This window comes from Sphaeramia orbicularis, chromosome 12 (assembly GCF_902148855.1).
Source record: "Sphaeramia orbicularis chromosome 12, fSphaOr1.1, whole genome shotgun sequence".
Classification (NCBI taxonomy): Eukaryota; Metazoa; Chordata; class Actinopteri; order Kurtiformes; family Apogonidae; genus Sphaeramia; species Sphaeramia orbicularis.
In genome coordinates, this window is record NC_043968.1 from 5,454,967 (window position 1) to 5,475,726 (window position 20,760).

General features: G+C 34.7%; 1 protein-coding gene across 1 annotated transcript; it reads left to right on the forward strand.

The window, feature by feature from the left end:
* Positions 1-1,693: 1,693 nt before the first annotated feature.
* Positions 1,694-19,113, forward strand: dcp2 (decapping mRNA 2). Its single transcript, XM_030149523.1, has 11 exons — positions 1,694-1,966; positions 3,975-4,126; positions 6,266-6,393; positions 8,217-8,315; positions 9,048-9,200; positions 9,295-9,407; positions 10,537-10,641; positions 10,718-10,826; positions 13,212-13,316; positions 15,931-15,982; positions 17,248-19,113. Exons 1-11 carry the CDS (start codon positions 1,899-1,901, stop codon positions 17,379-17,381), a joined length of 1,218 nt encoding a protein of 405 aa, XP_030005383.1. The 5' UTR covers positions 1,694-1,898; the 3' UTR covers positions 17,382-19,113.
* Positions 19,114-20,760: the final 1,647 nt, after the last annotated feature.

The following is a 20,760-nucleotide window of genomic DNA, read 5'->3' on the forward strand; positions in this document are numbered from 1 at the left end:
AGTACAATAAATAATACAGTGCTACTTTCTGTTTTATCTACATTAAACAGAGGCAGAATTTGGCTCAAATGGATGCTGATGAATGATGTCAGTGTTCTTGACTGAAATTTCTGACTTTTTGGAAAAATAGCTTAAAAATGGCTCTTACAGTAACTGTGATGTTCACATCCATATTTGTTTAGTTATGTATTTATTTATTTTACTGAAATGCTCAGTTCAATGACTTTCCAATTTTTTGAAGGAGGATATGGAGGAAATGTGTTCAACTATATGACTAGAAGTATAGAACACAATAAGTTGAAGGACATTAGAGAGCTGCAAGCACCAGTATTATAAAGCTAATTAATCTTTATATGAGAACCATCACAAAAAGAATATTTATAATTTAGTAAATAAAGAGCATTAAAAGAGAAATATTTCAAATGCCAGGTGACATTAGGATCCTGCCTGTGCCAGACAGAAATAACATTTCAACAGGCAACATGTCATTTATTTACAGTTGATGCACATTTCAGGTGCTCTCTGAGATTACACTCAGTCCTAGAGTAAGCAGATTCTTAGACTTATATTTTTATTTTTAGTTACTTTACTTACTACATTATTGGTATTTTATTTCTTGATATTTTTTTTAGTTTAGCTGTCATCATTTTCTGATAATCAGCCTCAGTTTAACCATTGTCTTCATTGTCCTTTACTGTACTCTTCACTGTGTAGAACAGTGGTTTCCAACCTTTTTTGGCTTGTGAACCCATTTTAACATCACAAATTTCTAACAACCCCAGTCATTCAAAACGGAGACTTTTTTTTTTTTTTTTTTTGCAAAAATTAATTTGTTTTTGATCACGTAATAGTTTGTTAGACTATGTTGCAAATAAATGTTTTTAAATTTTAGACAACATTTAATCTTTATATATATTATATAATATATATTGTATATATTATTATGGACAGAGGCAGTAAATCCAGGTGTAGATTACTGCACAAAGGGAGAATTTTATTTTGGTCAGGGTCTGTCCAGTCAGTCCAGCTGTGATTTACAAGGAGGACAATTAACACTGAACAAACAAGAACTGAAACTATGAATTATGAAAGAGCTGCAGCATCTGAAACTGACCACAATGAACATGTGACACAAACAGAACCACAGTGCTGCAGTTTCACAACCACAGTTTGTCATGTCTGTTATGGATTATGATTGTCTCTATCAAGTCACCATAGATTTTTTTATTAGTAAGTTTTTTGTTTTTAATCAATTACTAGAAATTTCAGGTGACCCCATTTGAATTCCAGGCGACCCCATGTGGGGTCCCGACCCCATGGTTGAAAACCACTGGTGTAGAAGGATGTGGAGTTTGTCATGTTTGACATTTGTATGCCCAGGGGACAAAGTTTCTCTGACACTGATTTTTAGTGGAATACCTGTTTAAAAAACAAACTACTATTCACGTCAGTTTTTAGATTTTTAAAGTATCATTTTATTACGGGGTTGTCGATGTAATTTTTCTGCATTCCCAGATGGAATTGTGTAGATTTTACAAGCGCGTCTAAGAAACCAACCACTTCACACAAACTTGCTGAAACTGTCTTCCGCCTCTTCTGACAGACATGAATATAAGCCAATGATTATTCAGTATTTTAGTGACGTAGCCTCTTTGGGCCGGTGATTGGCTGCTGAATTTCCGCCTATGGCTGTAAACTAAACAACAGCAGAAACTCCTCCGTTCAGTTTCTCCCGGTGAAGAAGTGCGAAGATTTCTCGGTTGATATTAGCTTTTCTGTAGCTAATGTAAAGCTGAGGACCCCCGCAGTTGGAAAGGAGATTGTAAAAGCAGAGAAATGTGGAAATAGCCCGCTGCTCTTATGGCCTTTGTGCCCACTTGCTCTGCGATATTGTCGGGATGTTTTCGACCAACATGGAAACAAAAAGAGCGGAGATCCCCTCTGAGGTCCTGGACGACCTGTGCAGGTAAGCCCCATAGCATTCATGACCTCTAACATCCACACTGCTGTCCCCATGTCACTGCCAGCTCCAGACTAGCATTCACACACCGTTTATCCGGGAAACCAAACACTACTGTATGTGTTTGTAACTGTTAGCTCCGCTGATGCACAAGCTACTGTGTTAGTGTGTGAACGCATCCTCTTCCCAGAAGCAAAGCCAAACACCACACACACAATGCCATCATATATTATATTATAACCTGTTAGGTTTAAGTGTAGGTTAAGTTTGAACATCACTCCATTAATACTGCAATGAAATGAACCACGCACAAGGCAATAACAGTCTCACCTGTCACATCAATCATCTGGTCATTTACTTCACAACAGAATTTAAGATAGACAACGAAATATTGATTTGATTTGGTGATTTATTCCGAACATGCAGTGAAATTTAACATATATGCAAGCTAGCAAAACATACATAATATTGCAAATATCAACAATCATAACAATCTTAGACAGAAGAACAGCACAATAGTTTAATTTAAATGCCTGAAAAGGGGTGGGAAGAAGTGCAACTTATTTAATTCCACCCCCTCTCCATAAAATAATATTAATAATATATATCTCCCTCTTCCTTTTACATTACTCTTTTATATTTATATATCTATTCACACACACACACACACACACACACACTCATTCATCCATATACACATCCATACATTTATACATATACACAACATACAAGTAAACATACAATCTTGTACCAGTGCCTTTCTTATTTGTGCTGTGTGAATAAATAAACAAATAATAACTAACTCACAGAAGGAAATATATACATAAACAACAGTGAACATATGGTGACAATTAGTAACCCTCATCCCTATATCTTGTAAATATGGCAATAAATGAGTTACAAGGTGTAGAACACTTACCCTTAGCCACCAGGCTTCAGTGGGTTCTTTAAAGCAGTTCGTTTACTGATAGGAAACTGATCTGACTCCTTCACATGTGAGTCATTTTAGATCCATTCTCCAAGACCTTACATTCATGTCATGGATGGGTCTGGACAAAATACTGGCTCAATACTATTATTTCACAATTTCAAACCTTTCTCTGACTGCATCAACAAGTAGCTTTAGAAAGCAAGTCCAGACACACGAAGCAAGACGATGCTCTCTATAATTTTACCAAACTGTAATTTCCTCAATAGATGTCGGACAGAAATAGAAAATCTTAAACTCTACCTGTAAAAGAAAACCACTGAATGTATATAATAGGGCTGTGTATCGGCAAGAATCTGGTGATAAGATACAAATCACAATACTAGGATCACGATACGATATATCACCATAAATCAAGATATGTTAAAAAGGCAATTTTTTGTTTCTTTTTTTTTTTTAATGATTATTTCCATGAAGAATTGAATTACACCAGAAATCTGCACAAATACTGAACACATTTGTATTTGATCCCAACAGGATCTAATGTTCTATCAGCAAATGTTCAAACTGTGTTCAAACTGAAATTCTGTTTTACAGACATTCCAGTTTCAGATCCTGTTCAAATGTTCAGATTCTATTAGTTCACAACTAACATCAGAACAGGATTTGAGTTCAATCCCAGCAAAGCAACTAACATTATTTAATAAAAGAGTGTTAAATAATAATAATAATAATAATAATAATAATAATTAAATATCAACAAAAAAGAAACACCAAAAATGAATCTCCACAATATCTGGATTGAATAAATACCTAAAAATGCATACAGTATTGTGAAGTGAAATATCGTGATATATTGCAGAACCGATATTTTCTTAGACCCCTAGTTTATAAAGTAATCTGTTTTAGTTTGCAGGAGTCAAAATCAGTTTAAACTTCAGCAGACCTTAAATCTGACTAGTGTGTCCAATATGTTGAGTATGGGTTCACAGGTTGTAGAGGGGTTTTTTGTGTTTTTTGTTTTGCCTCGGAGCTCCCTACAACATGTTAACCCAGCCCTGCCTGCTTCCGTCTGTGTTTCTGCAGCCGGTTCATTCTGCACATTCCCAGCGAGGAGAGGGACAACGCCATCCGAGTGTGCTTCCAGATCGAGCTGGCCCACTGGTTCTACCTGGACTTCTGCATGCAGAACATGCCAGGCGCTCCCCACTGTGGGATCAGAGACTTTGCTAAAGCTGATATCCTTTCAAGTCCATGACGACATGTTTTTCCATTTCTACAAATTAGAGTTAACACAAACAATGATTATTTTTCTTAGAATGTTTTCAGAGTCAAATGTGTTGCTAATCTAAATTTAGAATAAACCTGTTGTTTATTAAATTACATAGTCTTTTTGTAGTTTCTCCATGCAAACCAGATGAAAAATATTTATTCTTTTTTTTTTCATTAATAGGAAGAATGAAAATAGATGTTTAAAATACAATTATGTCACAAAACCAAAGAAAAGGATTTAACTTTACTTATGAGGGACACTGCAATGGACAGGGAAATGAAATCATTTTAAAATGATCATGCAGTATATATCCTCCTGAGATCCAGGAAAGTGAAAGTTTTAACTTTTTCACATTAAACAATTGTCTTTTTCAGTTTTTTTTCAGATGTTTTTAAAATTATTTTTATTTATTTGTTTATTTAATGAAATGTCCTTTGCAATGGACAACATTTTTTAAGTAAAACTGTGAAACTTTTGTCCCCTACAGAGGACAAAATGCTTTGCTGGCTCTCAGGAGAATATGATATAAACTGAGAAAGAACGACAGAAAGCTCGAAGAATTTATCAAAAATACATAACCTACTGAAAACCCATTTTTATAGATACTTGAAAAAGGAACATTACCTGGACTAAATAAAACAGAGGCTGAGACACTTCCACCTATATGACAGGTGTCAAACATACGGCCCAGGGGCCAAAAACCAGCCCTCCAAAGTGTCCAGTCCGACCCATGGGATGAATTTGTGAAATGCAAAGATTACACTGAGGACATTAATGATGAATGGTTTTAAAATGTTTTTAGTTGATATTCCACATACAGACCAGTAAAATCCCATCATAATAGTTTAGAAATAATTACAACTCCATTTTTTTTCTTTGTTTCAGTGTAAAAAGTAAAATTCCATAAAAAGTTTACATTTTCAAACTATCCTTTTACACAAAATGTGAACAACCTGAACAAATATGAACAACCTGAAATGTCTTAAGAGAAGAAAGTGCAATTTTAACAACATTTTGTGTGTTACTAAATGTTTTTGTGAATTTTTAGATTCCCTGTGATCTTTGAGTTGCAGTGCACATGTATGAATGATAAACTTTGGCAGAATGTTGTCAAAATTGCACTTAGTTTTCTTAAGAAATTTCAGGTTCATGTTATCCACATTTTAAAGGAACCTTTATAGATGTAAACATTTTCATAATATAATTTTACTTTTTTCACTGTATTATTGTACTGGTCCAGCCCACTTCAGATCATATTGAGCTGAATGTGGAACTGAACTAAAAGGAGTTTGACAGCCCTGACCTATATCTAGCATAATAAGTATATCTTAGAGCTTAGAAGAGGCTTATGCTATTAGGTTATATTTATCATAATTTGGGATTTGAGTCAAGAAGTCAAGAAATTACTTGAGTTACTACTTATGTGAATGAAATGTGGAAGTATAGAATGATATAAGTAGTAGTTTATGGAGAACTACAAGCCCCCAGTATTATAAAGGTGTTTAATCTATTGCAGGCAGTTTAGGAGAAAAGGGCATTTCTGACTTTGCATCACTGACATGATGAAGCGAGATTTCAACCTTTGGACAGGACGTCGAAAAGGGCAATTGACTGACAATAATTTAATCGAGCAAATTCTTGTCGACGATTACTTGATAGTCGATTGCTTGCTTACATCCCTAGTTTGGACACATTTTCAGTATGAACTGCAACCGCTGCTGCTGCTAAACAATTATGTCGTACTGGAGAAATGTTCATCTGAAGTCTGGACCTTACATGTGCAAATGTTGTGATGTAACTAGTTATAAAACGTAATAAATTAAGAAGGATTTAAAACTGGTTGTAGAAATCCTCTTGATTTTTGCCCAAATGAATATACAGATAGTTTTACAGCACCTGGAGGGTTCAAATTTAAACTGTAAGAACTATTAGGGTCCAAATACACAAAGAAATGAACCAAAGACTAATAAAAGTGGGTTTAGACAAATATGAGCCCTTTAAATAAAAACTATCAACATGAGATGCAATAATTCAAATGTTAGGTGACATTAGGATCTCCTCTGTGCCTGATGCTTAAACATTATTTTCCTTAACGGCTGTGAACTCTTTCATCACTGTCCGTTTCTGTTGCCTCATGGAGAGGATGTGCAGAAGGTCCTGGAGCAGTGGAAGGAGTACAAGATGGGCGTACCTACCTATGGAGCAATTATCCTAGATGAATCATTAGAAAATGTGAGTTGTTTTTACACAGCGGTGGCCTGTATGAAGTCATTCAGAGGCTACTGCTCATTTGTCCATCCATCTAAATAACTGTGCTCACCATGTTAACGGCTGAGGTCCAGGTATCAGCTGCTGTGTCGGTGTGTTCAGTGTTTTTACACTGAAAGGTTCACCAAAGTTACCAAAAATGGTTCTAAGGTGTAGGGCTGTGTATTGGCAAGAATCTGGCGATACAATACAAATCACAATACTAGGATCACGATACAATATATCATGATACTGTTAAAAAAGCAAAAAAAATTTTTGTTTTTTTTTTTTTTTTATGATTTTTTCCTGGAAGAATTGAATTCCATCATAAATCTGCACAAATACTAAACACATTTTTATTTGATCCCAACAGGATCTAATGTTCTATCACAAAATGTTCCAACTGTGTTCAAACTGAAATTCTGTTTTCCAGACATTCCAGTTTCAGATCCTGTTCAAATGTTCAGATTCTATTAGTTCACAACTAACATCAGAACAGGATTTGAGTTCAATCCCAACAAAGGAACCAACATCTGCCTCTCAGACAGAAAAAAGTACTTTTAGGAGGATTCAAATAAACATTATTTAATAAAACAGTGTTCAATAGTAAGAAATAAAATATAAACAAAAAAGAAAAAAAAAAAAACTTAAAATGAACCTCCACAATATCTGCATTTGAATAAATACCTAAAAATATCAATACAGTACTTTTTAATATTGATACAGTATTGCAAAATGAAATACCATGATATATATTGCAGAGCCGATATTTTCTTACAGCCCTGCAAAGGTGTAATAAAAGCAGTCATATGTAAGGCTTGTTTCACCAGCAAATTAAATCAGATACAATCATCATTTAACGTTCTTATTTAAGTGATTTTAGTCTCACCGTGTCACTGACTTTACCCTGATCATGTTGAAACAAAACATTTTAGTGATGGCTTTATTTCTGAAAATGTTCCGGATGTCAAAATGAACATGTGGACCAGGTTTTATGCTCTTATGAAAAAGGAAAAAAAAAAAACATATCACCTCAAATTTAGAGGATAACAACTGTATATTTTTGAAAACATTTTTCAAACATGTGACATTTGTTGATTGTGGTTGTAGTAAAAAAACAACAGAGCAAAATACCCATGTGAATATAGAAATAAAAGAGCATGATAAACAAAAACAACAACAACTCTCCGCCATGTCTGCTCTGGAATAAATACTTAAAAAGATCAATACAGTCCTTTTTAATATCGATACAGTGTCATGAAGTGAAATATCACGATATATTGTGGAACCGATATGTTCTTACACTCCTGTCCACCAGTGAACGGCGGAGGTTATGTTTTCATTGGGGTCTGTCTGTCGGTTTGTTTGTTTGTTTGTTTATTTGTTTGTTTGTTTGTCTGTGTTTTCAAGATAACTCAAAGAGTTCTGGACGGATTTGGATGAAATTTTCAGGAAATGTTGATACTGGCACAAGGAAGAAATGATTAAATTGTGGTGATGGGGGCGGGGGGGATCTGCCTTGGCGGATGTCTGCGCTCTCTGAGTGCTTTTCTAGTTATTATATTAAATATTTCTGGGAGTAGCATGATATATGTTTATTCATACAACAGTGTGTGTCCACAGTAATGATGGAACTTATCAGTGGATTTAACACAGTGGCTCATTGAAGTGTTTTTAAAAGTTTTAATAGGAAAAACTTACATCACATATACACAGATCTTGTAACTAACGATAATTGCTCATGTGGTTGTTTGACCTGATGCTTCACCTGCCGCTGCTACAGTAACTCGTGTATGGTGTCTCTGCAGGTGCTGCTGGTTCAGGGTTATCTTGCAAAATCAGGTTGGGGTTTTCCGAAGGGGAAGGTGAACGAAGATGAAGCTCCTCATGACTGTGCAGTTCGAGAAGTGAGTCCTGTGTTCTCTGCTGTTCAGTTTTTAGATCCATGTACACGTTATACTTTCATTTATAGAAGAGACTGACAGATAAGTTGGTATTTAGGTCATAGTATGATCAATTTGACGTATAACACTGTCATGAAATGGACAGAGTTTATTTTGATGTGTATTACTGCTCTGAAATGGACAGAGTTTATTTTGATGTGTATTACTGCTCTGAAATGGACAGAGTTTATTTTGATGTGTATAGCATTTTTGTGTTTTCTGATGGCTTAGTCAGAATTTATTTTGATATGTATACAATTTATTAAGTGTACTTATAGGAGCTGACATGGGAATGTATGGTCAGTAAAAATGTAGGGTAAGGGGGCAGGAGTATATAAGTTGAACTTCATCCCACTCCTTTTCGAATATGTTTTTTTTTTATATTTATTTTTCCTGTTGTATTGGTTTTAAATATTGATATTTGAAATAAACAATCAATACATTTTAGACGCTATTGGCAGAATTGGAGTCAATACAGTTCCTGATTGAAAGTATTTACTTTTAGTGAAAAATACCCACTCAGTTTTATAAGAGACAGTTTGATGTTTAGTGATTCAGATGTATTTAAATATCTACTTATTTGACTTGGATGTGCATTTCAGTGTCAATGTTTTTTGAGGGAACAGCAGCCGATTGAGCCGATACTTCAGCTTTTGTCTTCGTCTTTCCTCTAAACTGTTACTGTGTGGTTTCCAGGTTTTAGAGGAGACCAGCTTCGATATCAAGAATCGCATCTGCAAAGACATGTACATAGAGCAGAAAATCACTGATCAGCTGGTGCGACTCTACATCATCCCAGGAGTATCCAAAGACACCAAGTTTAACCCCAAAACAAGGAAAGAGATCAGGGTGTGTTTGTCTTTCTCTGCTTCTCAGACTGATCAGAAGCTTTGTGTAACATCAGAGCCATGTGTGTCATCGTGTTGTTCTGCTTTTCTTCCAGAACATCGAATGGTTCCCGATCGAGAAGCTGCCGTGTCACAGAAACGACATGACCCCAAAGTCCAAACTCGGACTTGCCCCCAACAGATTTTTCATGGCCATTCCATTCATTAGGTGTGTTCATGCACCAGTCACATGCTCAGTGGTTTTATTATGGAACACACCCTCTCATCCTGTGGTTTGGGTTTATTCTCCACAGCAGATTCATATTTAAGACATCTGACCTATAAAATACACCTGGAGTGATGTTTGGGAAAAAAAAAAAAAGTTGGTTGAGGGAAGTTTATAAACAGATGCTGATTCTTATCTTCTAACGTGCAGGTTTTCATTTGGTGGTTGAGGGGAAGTTAAAAGGAACTGCACTGAGCCACTGGTTTCCTGTATTTTTTCTGCCATTTGATGCTGTAAAAGCATGATAAACATTTTGGGTGAAACTATCCACAATCTCCTTTAAAATATGTAAAACTTTTATTATCCGTTTGCAAAAACATGGAAACAGAAGTTTCTACTCACAGTTACACCACAATGAACCTGGTCAATATCAAAAACTGCTTTAAATCTACTGGTTTAATCCAGATTATATTGTCCCAAATTTGTGAAACATGTATTATATTTGTAAAAACATTAAAAAGCAAAACAGTTATTGTTTCTTTGTCACCTCTAGAGTTTGGACCAGTTCTGAAATGACTGTATTTTTAGACTGCTCTAATATGGACAGTATCATCCCAAAGATATTAATATTTTAAACACAGTTTCTTATTTGTGAAATATTTATATTGTCGAAGAAGAGAATTTAAGTCTTTTTTTTTTTTTTCTATTTCATTCATTCATTTCTTTTGTGCGTGTATGAGACAGACAAAAATTTCAGTTGCAGGTATTTAAAATGTTTGGATGCATTCACTGTAATTTGAAACAGTTATTCCGTCACTGTTATTTCTTAATGATTCTGATTAGACTTTGAGAAACTTTATTGATCTACAAGGGAAATTATTTGGTCACAATAGCTCAGTTCCATACAAATACACTAGCAAAAAAAAAAAAAGGAAAATAAGTGTGAAGAGATAAAAGCAATAAATAATATAAGTAAGAAAGCAGAAAATAATATTTTATTATATTATCGTATCATTCAGAAAATATTCTATTCAGCAAAACAAGAACAAAGTTAGAGCCTCTGTAGTTTTTAGACAAACCACTTTAGTACTGATGATTCATTTGTGTTCATTATTATGTTCATTATTTGCAGACCGTTGAGGGAATGGATCAGCAGGCTGAAGGGCGAGTCTACGGACAGCGACGATGACTTGTTGAACAACGGTGGAACTCCATGTAAACCTTCGGACAGCGCTCGGTAAAGTCACTTTGTTAATTCGCTGTTGAAGACTCTTCAGAAATCAAGTATTAAAGTTTACTCCTCTTCTGTTTAGGTCTAAATCTCGACGCGTCACAGGTGCTGATGTGTTTTCAGGAGACGGCTACACCAAACACAAACAGCAGAAGGGCGTGGGTCAGCTGAGCCAGTATGAAATGAGCCAGGTCAGAATCACAAACACTGGGTGGAACTGTTGGAAAAGGGATCAGTGATTAGATCTGGAGCCTTTCTGCTTCACTCTGAGTGTTTTGTGGCTTTTGTAGGGATGACTCAGGAAAACGTATTTATATTTAGGGCTGTGTATTGGCAAGAATCTGGCGATAACATACAAATCACAATACTAGGATCACGATACGATATATCATGATACTGTTAAAAAGGCATTTTTTTTTTCTTTCTTTTTTATTTCCTGGAAGGACTGAATTATACACCACACCAGAAATATGTACAAATACTAAACATATTTTTATTTTAGAACAGGATCTAATGCTATATCACAACATTTCTCTAATTCTCCTAGTTTCCAAAGGAACTCCCATCTGCCACTCAGGCAGTAAAAAGTGCTTGTAGGATGCTTCAAATAACCATTATTGAATAAAACAGTGTTAAATAATAATAAATAAGTTATAAACAATAAAGAAAACCAAAAACCAAAAATAAACCTCTGCCATGTCTGCATTTGAATAAATACCTACAAATATCAATATAGTACTTTTAAATATCAATACAGTATTGTGAAATTAAATATTGCGATATATTGCAGAACCAATATTTTCTTACACCCCTATTCATATTACAGTGCTAATATAAATTTTTATTTTTTTGTAATTATCTTTTTATTATTTTCAGACAGCATTATCTGATCAGCATTTTATATCATAACGTCTACGTATGTAAAAAAAAAAAAAAAAAAAAAAAGATACTCATACAGGGGAGCAAAAACCGAAATAACAAAAATATGCTGTGAGAATTTTGAGAATAATACAAAAACATGTGTCACAAATGTGCCGTGGATAGTAAAAATCGTGAGCATCTCGGCAGTGTTTTTTCTGTTGGCAAAAATATGTAATCATCTTGAGTTCTTTTAATTATATACACGGGTAAAAAGAATGAAATTTGTGTATATGTAACTAATAGATAGATGGATATACTTTGTTGATCCCAAACTGGGAAAGTGTAGTGCAGCAGCAGCATGACAAACAGTAAAAATAGAATATAAGAATAAAAATAGAATACAATACAAGAGCAAACATACTATACGTAGTAAATTGTCTATAGTCTAATGTAGTGTTGTTTTTTGTTAGTTGTTAACCATGTTAATTATTATAATGCACATTATTTATCATTTGTTACTATCACTTAAATTTGAAAATTATACATCGATTTACGTGACACTAGCAAAACATTTTAGACATATATCCTCTGACACCCAGTAAGTGAACATTTTGGTCATTTTACATTAATTGCCTTAAATAGAAACAGCATGATGCAAAACTTTTTACAGATACATTTTTTAAAAAATTTCATATAATATCCTTTTCAGTGGATATTTTTTGATTATTTATTTTAAAGTAAAGCTGTGAAACTCTTGTCCACTACGGAGGACAAACATGCATTGCTGGGTCTCAGGAGGATGTTGACATAAGGACTTTTTGTTCTTGTGTTGGATTTTTCAATAAAATGTTTTCAGTCGCAGTCGACTAAATCACACAGGAAATGGTCGTGCTCACGGAAGCTGCAAAACCCCCAACAACAAACATATTATGACTCTGTATCGACAACTGAATGTTCAGTAAAGGGAGGGGAAGACACTGCCTCCAAAATGCTCCTGACTTCAGTATGTGCCCAAATGTCTGACAATTCTAGAAACATCGTTTGTTTTGATTTTGTCTTTTGTTTTTCTTTTAACTATGTGTTGTATGAAATGGTGAAGCTCAACAAAACAGCCCAAATACAATGTGAGGAACAATTTATTCCTTCTAATGTCTGAAAATAAACTTGAAAAAAGGTGCTTTATTTGGTAAATTTCAAGAAAGTTCATCTTATCTTACATTTTTAAACTGACTCTTAGCACCACCTGCTGTTGTGGAGACAGAATTACTTTAGACATCTGTTAAGACGGTGCAAAATGTCATGTGATATTGTTTTGTTTTTGTAGGATCTATTGTCAATCCTTGAAAACCAAATTATTATTTACCAAGTGAATTGCATGACATTTGTTAAACATGGTTTGCTTGATTGAGATTCACTCCTTAAAATATAATCCATTACTTATAATTTATCATGGGCAGCGATAAACAAGACGATTGATTCTAAAATGTAGGAAATCGGATTCCAAAACATGAAGGACAGGCACAACACAAGTTCTTTACCAGCTCCTAAACCATTATAAAGAGGTGAAAGAAAAACAACGTCAGAGCAACAGCCTGAAACGTCTGAATGCAGCCAGTCAGTATTTGTCAGTATTTACAACAATAGATTAAAAACCTGTGTGTGTGTGTGTGTGTGTGTGTGTGTTGTGATGTTCTCTTGTGTTCTCTGTTCTCTAGAACCCTAATTTAAAAGGCAACGGGAAGAAAAGTCAGGACTCGCCTTATGTGAAGAAAGGAGCCAGTGACAATGGAGTCAACAGCCTGCAGGGGAGGAGTGTTTCAGTGAGTCCAAAAGCATCCGTCATCTGTACAGAAATGGAAAAAAGACCATTTAAGATTTTGACAAAGAAATACAAGTATTTCATGTGGTGTTTTTTTCAGTTCTGGTCTATATTCAGAGCATTCACTGTCATGAAATTATGTCAGAGTGGAAAAAGTCATGTACTGTGATAAAATTTGCAAAACAAGAAACAATCCAATCAGGTTTAGACAATGTCACAGAAGAGAATTAATGTCGGTAATTCCCTCCGCCAAGGAGGGTCTGTTTTTGCCGGTGTTGGTTTGTCTGTCTGTCTGTGTGCAAGATAACTCCAAAAGTTATAGACAGATTTCGATGAATATTTCAGGAAATGTTGATACTGGTACAAGGAACACATGGTTCAATTTTGGTGGTGATCGGGGGGTGGGGGTGGGGGGGCACTGATTGGCCTTGGCGGAGGTCTGCACTCTCCCAGTGCTTTTCTAGTTCATTTATCAGACAGGGGTAGTTGTTTGTTTACCTGCTTTACTAGTTTCAGCTACTTCCTGTAGCCTTTGTTAGAAGTGTCACATGACACCTGGGATGCGGTCCTGGAGAAGCGGTCCACCAGCAGGGGGCGTAAACCCTCCCTGCTGTCAGACCAATCCTCCTGAGCAGCCTCGAAGACACCTCACAGCTGTTGTGCTGAATTCTACTCTGCTGAAAACTGCTCCTCCTTCCTAAATCAGCCATGAAGAGGACAATGTGCACCAAATTCAGCCTGTTACAACTTTTTTTCCTTTCTGATTGTAGGTTATGAAATTAATTGTCAATTATTCAACCTCTTAACACCATCATAGCTCTGTAGCAATTAAGTAATTAATAATACTGTAAGATGCAGTTATGCTTTTTTATCTGCTTAATATTAAAGAATGTGCAAACTGTAAGGTATATAAAACTTTTTAAAGTTAAATATTAGATACACAACACACTAAATATGTAATAATGAAAGCAGATACTGCCGAAAACTAAACACTTGTGGCTGGGGATGCAGTTTTCAGCAGGGAGCACAATTTGGCACCAGATACTCCTGAAAACTGCATCCCCTATCAGAATAAGACTGTGAAACCAAAGGAGTGAACTGACTATAGCAGCTCACATTTGGAGCTGTTCTGGTGTGACAGGGTGAATTTGGTGACCTTTGTCCTCTTCATGGCTGACTTTGGAAGGGGGAGCTGTTTTTGGTAGCTGCTGCGCAATGCAGTTTTCGGCAGGGAGTAGAATTCAGCATAATAACAGCAACATCATGTGACGCTTCTGACGAAGGCTACAGGAAGTAGCTGAAACTAGTAAAGCAGGTAAACGAACCACTACCCCTGTCTGATAAGTGAACTACCTCCACTAACCACATGTGGAAGACAGTATGAACCTTTACCAGGTCACAGAGGAGAAGGTTTAGTACATTTCTTAGGTGTCTGATAGCTTAGGTGCTATGATGGTTATTTTCTTGAGTAAAAACAAAGCTTTTTTTTTTTCCCAAAAGTGTGTATTTATACCAGGGGTGTCCAACTCATTTTATTCCAGCCCGATATGAAATGAAGTGGGCCGGGCCAGTAAAATAATAACAGTGAAAAAAGTCAAATTACACGATGAAAATGTTTACGTCAACAAAGTTTCCTTTAAAATGTAAATGAGATAAAGAATCAGAATTTTTAAAAGAAAATTAAGTGCAATTTTAACAATTTTGTGCCTCAGTTTATCATTGACACATGTGTATTACAACTTACAGATCAAAGTAGATCTACAAATACACAACACATTTAATAATTGGGAAAATATTGTTAAAATTGCACTTATTTTTCTTAAGAAATTTCATGTTGTTTATATTTGTTCAGGTTATTCACATTTTTTGTGAAAGGACAGGTTGTAAATGTAAACAGTTTCATGTAATTTTACGTTCTTACACTAAAACAAAGAGAAAAATTTGGAGTTGTCATTATTTATAGGTTATTATGTTATTATTTCACTGGTTTAACCTACTTCAGATCATATTGGTCTGTATGGGGCCCCTGAAATAAAATTCTTTTGACATCCAACAATTTTGACATTATTAATATCTTCGGTGTAATTTTTGGATTTCACAAATCCATCCCATAGGCCAGAGTGGACCCCTTGGTGGGCATTTGACACCTGTGATTTATACTATTATAAGAATTAAGAAATAGTTAAGATAAATACACCGTTAAATATGTGAGCAATTATGTCACACCTTGTAGAGTCAGAAGTATTTTTTATATAAATGTTGTACTCATAATAGCGCATAGGTTGTGTAATAATGAGTTATTTCAGTTTGAAGTTGATATGGAAATATCCAACAATTAGACAGTGAAAATGTTTAAAGTTCATGTTATGATTAACTCAAAGCCCACTGTTCATGCATTTAAAGGCTGTTAAAATTATATTATTGGTCCTTCAAAAAGTTTAGTCACTAAGGAAATGTGTTGGTCTGCGGTGCATCACCAGGTTTGCTTTGTTGTTGTACCATAAAACCGTTTTCTCCCCAGTATGTGGTAGAGTCTGAATGTTGACTGTGGACTGACTCTGAGCTGGAAGTAAACGTTGAATTACAAACATTGCACTCTTCCACTATTTTTACAGAAGGATGAAAAAAGACTTCAGCCCAGGAGACTGCAAGACAGCTTTGACAGAGGTACGGTTTGTTCTGGTTGCACATACACAATAAGGTGCAGAGCATGAGTTTAATGCACATCTATTATCCTCAGAATCAGAATACTTTATTAATCCCACAGGGAAATTATTGTGTATTACAGCTGCTGTATTCAACTATAATAAAAAATAATAGGAAAGAAATTATCAATACAGCAAAAAAGAAAAATAAATAAATGCAAAAATTATTTATTATATCATATATATATATATATATATATATATATATATATAATATATATATATAAATATAAAATATTAATCATACTTTTTTTTTTTATTTCTGAATTTTTAACAATTTTATAGATAGATGGATAATTAATTAATTTCTCTAATTGCTAATTTAAAAAATGTGCATAGTGTGCAAAAATATTGTAGTGCTATTATGAATTCTTATATTGAGGATTAAACCGTCGGATGGTCACAGGCCAGTCGTCGTCTTCGTCGTCGTCTTCGTCGTCGTCTTCGTCGTCGCCTTCGTCGTCGCCTTCGTCGTCGCCTTCGTCGTCGCCTTCGTCGTTGTCTTCGTCGCTGTGCTCGTCGTTGCCTTCGTCACCGTCTTCGTCGTTGCCTTCAGCGTTGCTTTCAACGTTGTCTTCATTAGCAATTTCTTCAAACATCTTCTCTGACTAAACTACGAGTCAGATTGATTTCAAATTTTACATGTATCTTCCTTGGGACAATGTCTACGAAGTCTGTTCACAGTTTTGTGAAATTTAGATTTTTGAATTATTGATGAATTTTTGAAATATGAAGCATTTGCCTTTCCTTATAAAGGTCCATATTTTAACGACTTATACCATGTAAATGGTTACAGAGATCAATATAGTTTCTATTGATCACTGATAGGAAGTCATATATGAACTTTCATTTAATTAGTTGAGTTCTCCTCCAGTGAAAGTACCACCAACTTCTATTGTTAGATTGCTGTCTGGCATTAAGACCACAGGACTCTAACATACACTACAAACACAAAGTTAAGGATATTTCATTTTTCACACACAAAAAAGTAAAAAGCGCTGTGCAAGAATCCCAACTGAAAAAAATCACCCAAAAATTTAAAATACCCTTAACTTTTTGTTTGTAGTGTAGCAGGAGAACCTGACAACCTCACAAATTCCACTTGTTATTAATTCTTGATAGAACATGCCGGTGACCTACAGGGACATTGGGCCTATTTCGTATGGACTGTAAAGCCTTATGAGGTGAATCTCAGTTCATTTGTGTCATTTGTTTCTCTGTTTCCAGAAGTGGGTCCATGCGGCTCCACCAACGGTCACCAGACGGCGGCTTACAGAGACTCGGACCACCTCATGTCCTCCAAGACTTTCCTTAACTTCAGATTCGACAGAGACACCATCATGAAGTGTTTTGACTACTGATCTGAGCGCTGACTGTTCACCTCAGTCCATCCCAGGGTCTTAGCCAACGCTCCCTACTGGCCTTGCTCTTTGGTTTTAAATGAACTCACACTTGGAGTCAGGGGCTGCTCTTCTCATTCTAAAAAACATCCACTGACATTTACTGGAGTTGTTATCCTTTACAAACACCTATTCCAACCTTTAAAACCGTTAACGATCCAACAGAATCCAATCTGGAGGTTTTATTTTTTTCACCTTTAAATAATGCTTAGATCTGATAAAACCTGCAGGAGTTCAACTCCTAGTAAAAGAAGGGCTGTGTTGAAATATTTTAAAGAGCAAAAGCCTTGAGAAGTGGATTTTAAGCAGTTGTGAACACATTTGCTGCCATAGCTCTGTGTTTTTGGCCAGTAAATCAGTGTTAAACTCATGTCATATTGATTTTTAAGACACTGAAATATTTGCATTTCTAATTTCCTCTGTTCTTTCAACTGTAACCATTGTTCAGTGCACAAGAAAGAGTGATATTCAGATTGGGTTTGGCTTTTCTTTGACAACTTCAGATTTTATTCAGAAATTAGGAAAGTGAAAGAATTGACAGAGGGGATGTCTTATTTAGAATGGAAGTCTACAGATGTTAAAATAATGTCATTTACTATTTTCCATTTGTATGACAGAATAAATCTTAAAATCAAAGGTTTATTTGGTTTTGCGCAACTACAACCGGACAAATGAAGTAAATTATAAAGACAAATGACTCAAAGTATGTCAGTACATACAACAGTTTCATTCTAATATGAATAGAATCAACAAATCACTCGATATTTTTCTTTACATTTAAGGTTTCGCCTTTTTTCTAATAGAAAAACTTGTGATTTCATTCATAGTTTTACAGAGGGAGCAATTAAAAAGCAAAAATCACTTATTACTGAACATCATTTCAGTGTTCACTGACTGTGATGTACAATAGAGTATTTTAGCTACACTATGATAAAAATATATCATTTCATTAAAAAAAGGCTAAATAATATCAGAATATAGATATACTGTTTTCAAGAATGAAGTCATAATAATAATAAAAAATGTTCAAGAAAAAAGTTGTAATTTTATAAGGAAAATAGATTAAGGGATCAGCAACACAATGTGCATTTCAAGTTTCATCTTGGCATTTATTATACATTTTTAAAATGAAAGTAAAAATTTGATTTTGGTTTTGTCATACATGTAATGATTTAAGTTATACTTTTGACATCAGTAGACGTCCATACATAGTTCATTTATGTCTCAAGGTGATTTTATATCCTACCAGTCCTTTTTTTTTTATCATTTATGTAATGAATGACTGTTTTTTTTACCTGCTGCATTTAGAATAATCTGACCCCATTCAGAGTTTTAGTCTCAGTCTTCATAAACAACATGTAAACTAATAGTGTTTGGCTGCTGAGTGTCTGTAGCCAATGATGAAGGACCACTGAGTTAGATTACTGTGAATGGAACAGCTGATTCATACGGCCACATTTGTGGATTTTAGCTGAATTCCTTAAGGGTTTTTTTCTTGTTTTCATAGAACCAGTCCTCAAAGTTTCATTGGAGGAGCATCATAAACATGTATGTATGAGATGACTTGAGATTTTTATTTTTTTTTTTTAATGTTTGGGTCTTTCTTACTGAGTGTACAAATGGCAATCCCAGCTTTGGCTTCAGTGGGTTTTAGACTACCAATGTGAATATTAATAAAGACTTGTTTTTTCAACTTTTGCTGCTGCTATGTCATTTATCACTTCTGAGTAAAGTAGTAGTGAAAGTGTGACGTAAATGTACATGTAGTATATCCTAGAACTCCTGGTTAAGGTTCATCAACACTTCATTGAAGTTTTCCTACATTACTTGTAATATACTACACATCACCCATGACGTTACTGAATAAACCCGTAGGTCATCACACTGCCCCTTCAGCCTTATACTGTAGGCACTAGGCATGATGGGTAATCACTTCGTCTGCCTCTCTTTTCACTCTGATGGACCATCACTTTGGAACAGGGTCCGTTTAGACTCATCAGACTATATGACCTTTTTCCATTAAAACACAGTCCAGTCTTTGTGGTCTTTATCAAACCCATGGTTGTTTCAGAAATGAGGAGCTACATCAGTTAGAGATTAAGAACTTGTTGTAAGTCAAATATATTAATCACTGTTATAATGATCCAATTGAAGGTTCTGACATACTTGATAAATTAAACCCAGGTAGGAACTGTTTTTGGCCAATATTGTGTAGAATAAATAATAGAGTTGGCACCAGTTGACACTTCCTGTTGACAGCTGTTGACAGACCTAGTGAGGTGAATAAGAGCTGAGCTTGCAAAAACTTGTAAAAAAAAAAAAAAAAAAAAGATGCTGAGACACGTAGGGAACTCAAAATTTGGGCATGCCACATATGTATTTCTTAAAAAAAAAAAAAAAAAAAAGTTGTTCACTTCAAAATAAAAGGTGGCTAACTGTACATGAATGTGGGTGGGGATATTGTCCTTTTATCCGCTTTCTGCAGAAACTATCTTTTCAATGAAAAAAAAAAAAAAAAAAAAAAAAAATCTCAAAATCACATTTTTGTCAAGGAATTTTCAACTGTGTATGCCACCGCGTGTGGGATGTTTTATTGTGAAAGCGGAATAGCGGAAGTCAAGCTGTTTGGGAAAAAAAAAAAAAAAAAAAAAAAGTAGAATGTGACCATAAAAATGATAAATTCCAAATGAGAATTAGGGCCATGGTGAGATGAAAACAACAATAACACTAGAATAAAGTGATAATATTTGAAGAAAAAGTACTAACATTTAGAGAAATAAATATTGAAACAAATAAATAAAATCAATGAATGAAATTACATTTGGAGGAAAAGGTCATAACACTGCGAGGATGAAGTACTAATATTTTGTCTTGGCATTTATGAGAGAAAAAGCAGTAACAGTAGCACTGGTAAAGCAAGAGAGAAAGAAAAATTCTGAGCATACATCATCGGCTGGATCATTTGAGATATGTAGAAAAATATTATTATTATTATTATTATTATTATTATTATTATTATTAATAATAATAATAATAATAATAATAACACTGGTCAACAACAAATGTATTGTTTCAGTTTTTTGAGCTGATTTAGGATAATTTTGGTGCTGAATCCAAAAATCACATTATTTTTGCTCAATCAGGTCAACTTTCTGAACTCTGCTACATATTGGCTTTTGAACATTTTTGCTTATATTTATGGGCATTTTCACATCATATGATACAAAATTCTTTCATATTTCTTGCAATAAACGAGTTCTGAAGATTTTACTTTTGCCAATTTATGATGAATGTTTTTTTTAATATTACAGGTGAATGAAATGGCTTCGACTAGAAGATC

Bases quoted from the DNA above. Each gene is read 5' to 3' on its own strand.
- dcp2 (XM_030149523.1), top strand. From the start codon at position 1,899: ATGTTTTCGACCAACATGGAAACAAAAAGAGCGGAGATCCCCTCTGAG. The intron at 6,394-8,216 runs GTGAGTTGTTTT...GTGTCTCTGCAG, and splicing joins TAGATGAATCATTAGAAAAT to GTGCTGCTGGTTCAGGGTTA. The intron at 10,827-13,211 runs GTCAGAATCACA...TCTGTTCTCTAG, and splicing joins GCCAGTATGAAATGAGCCAG to AACCCTAATTTAAAAGGCAA.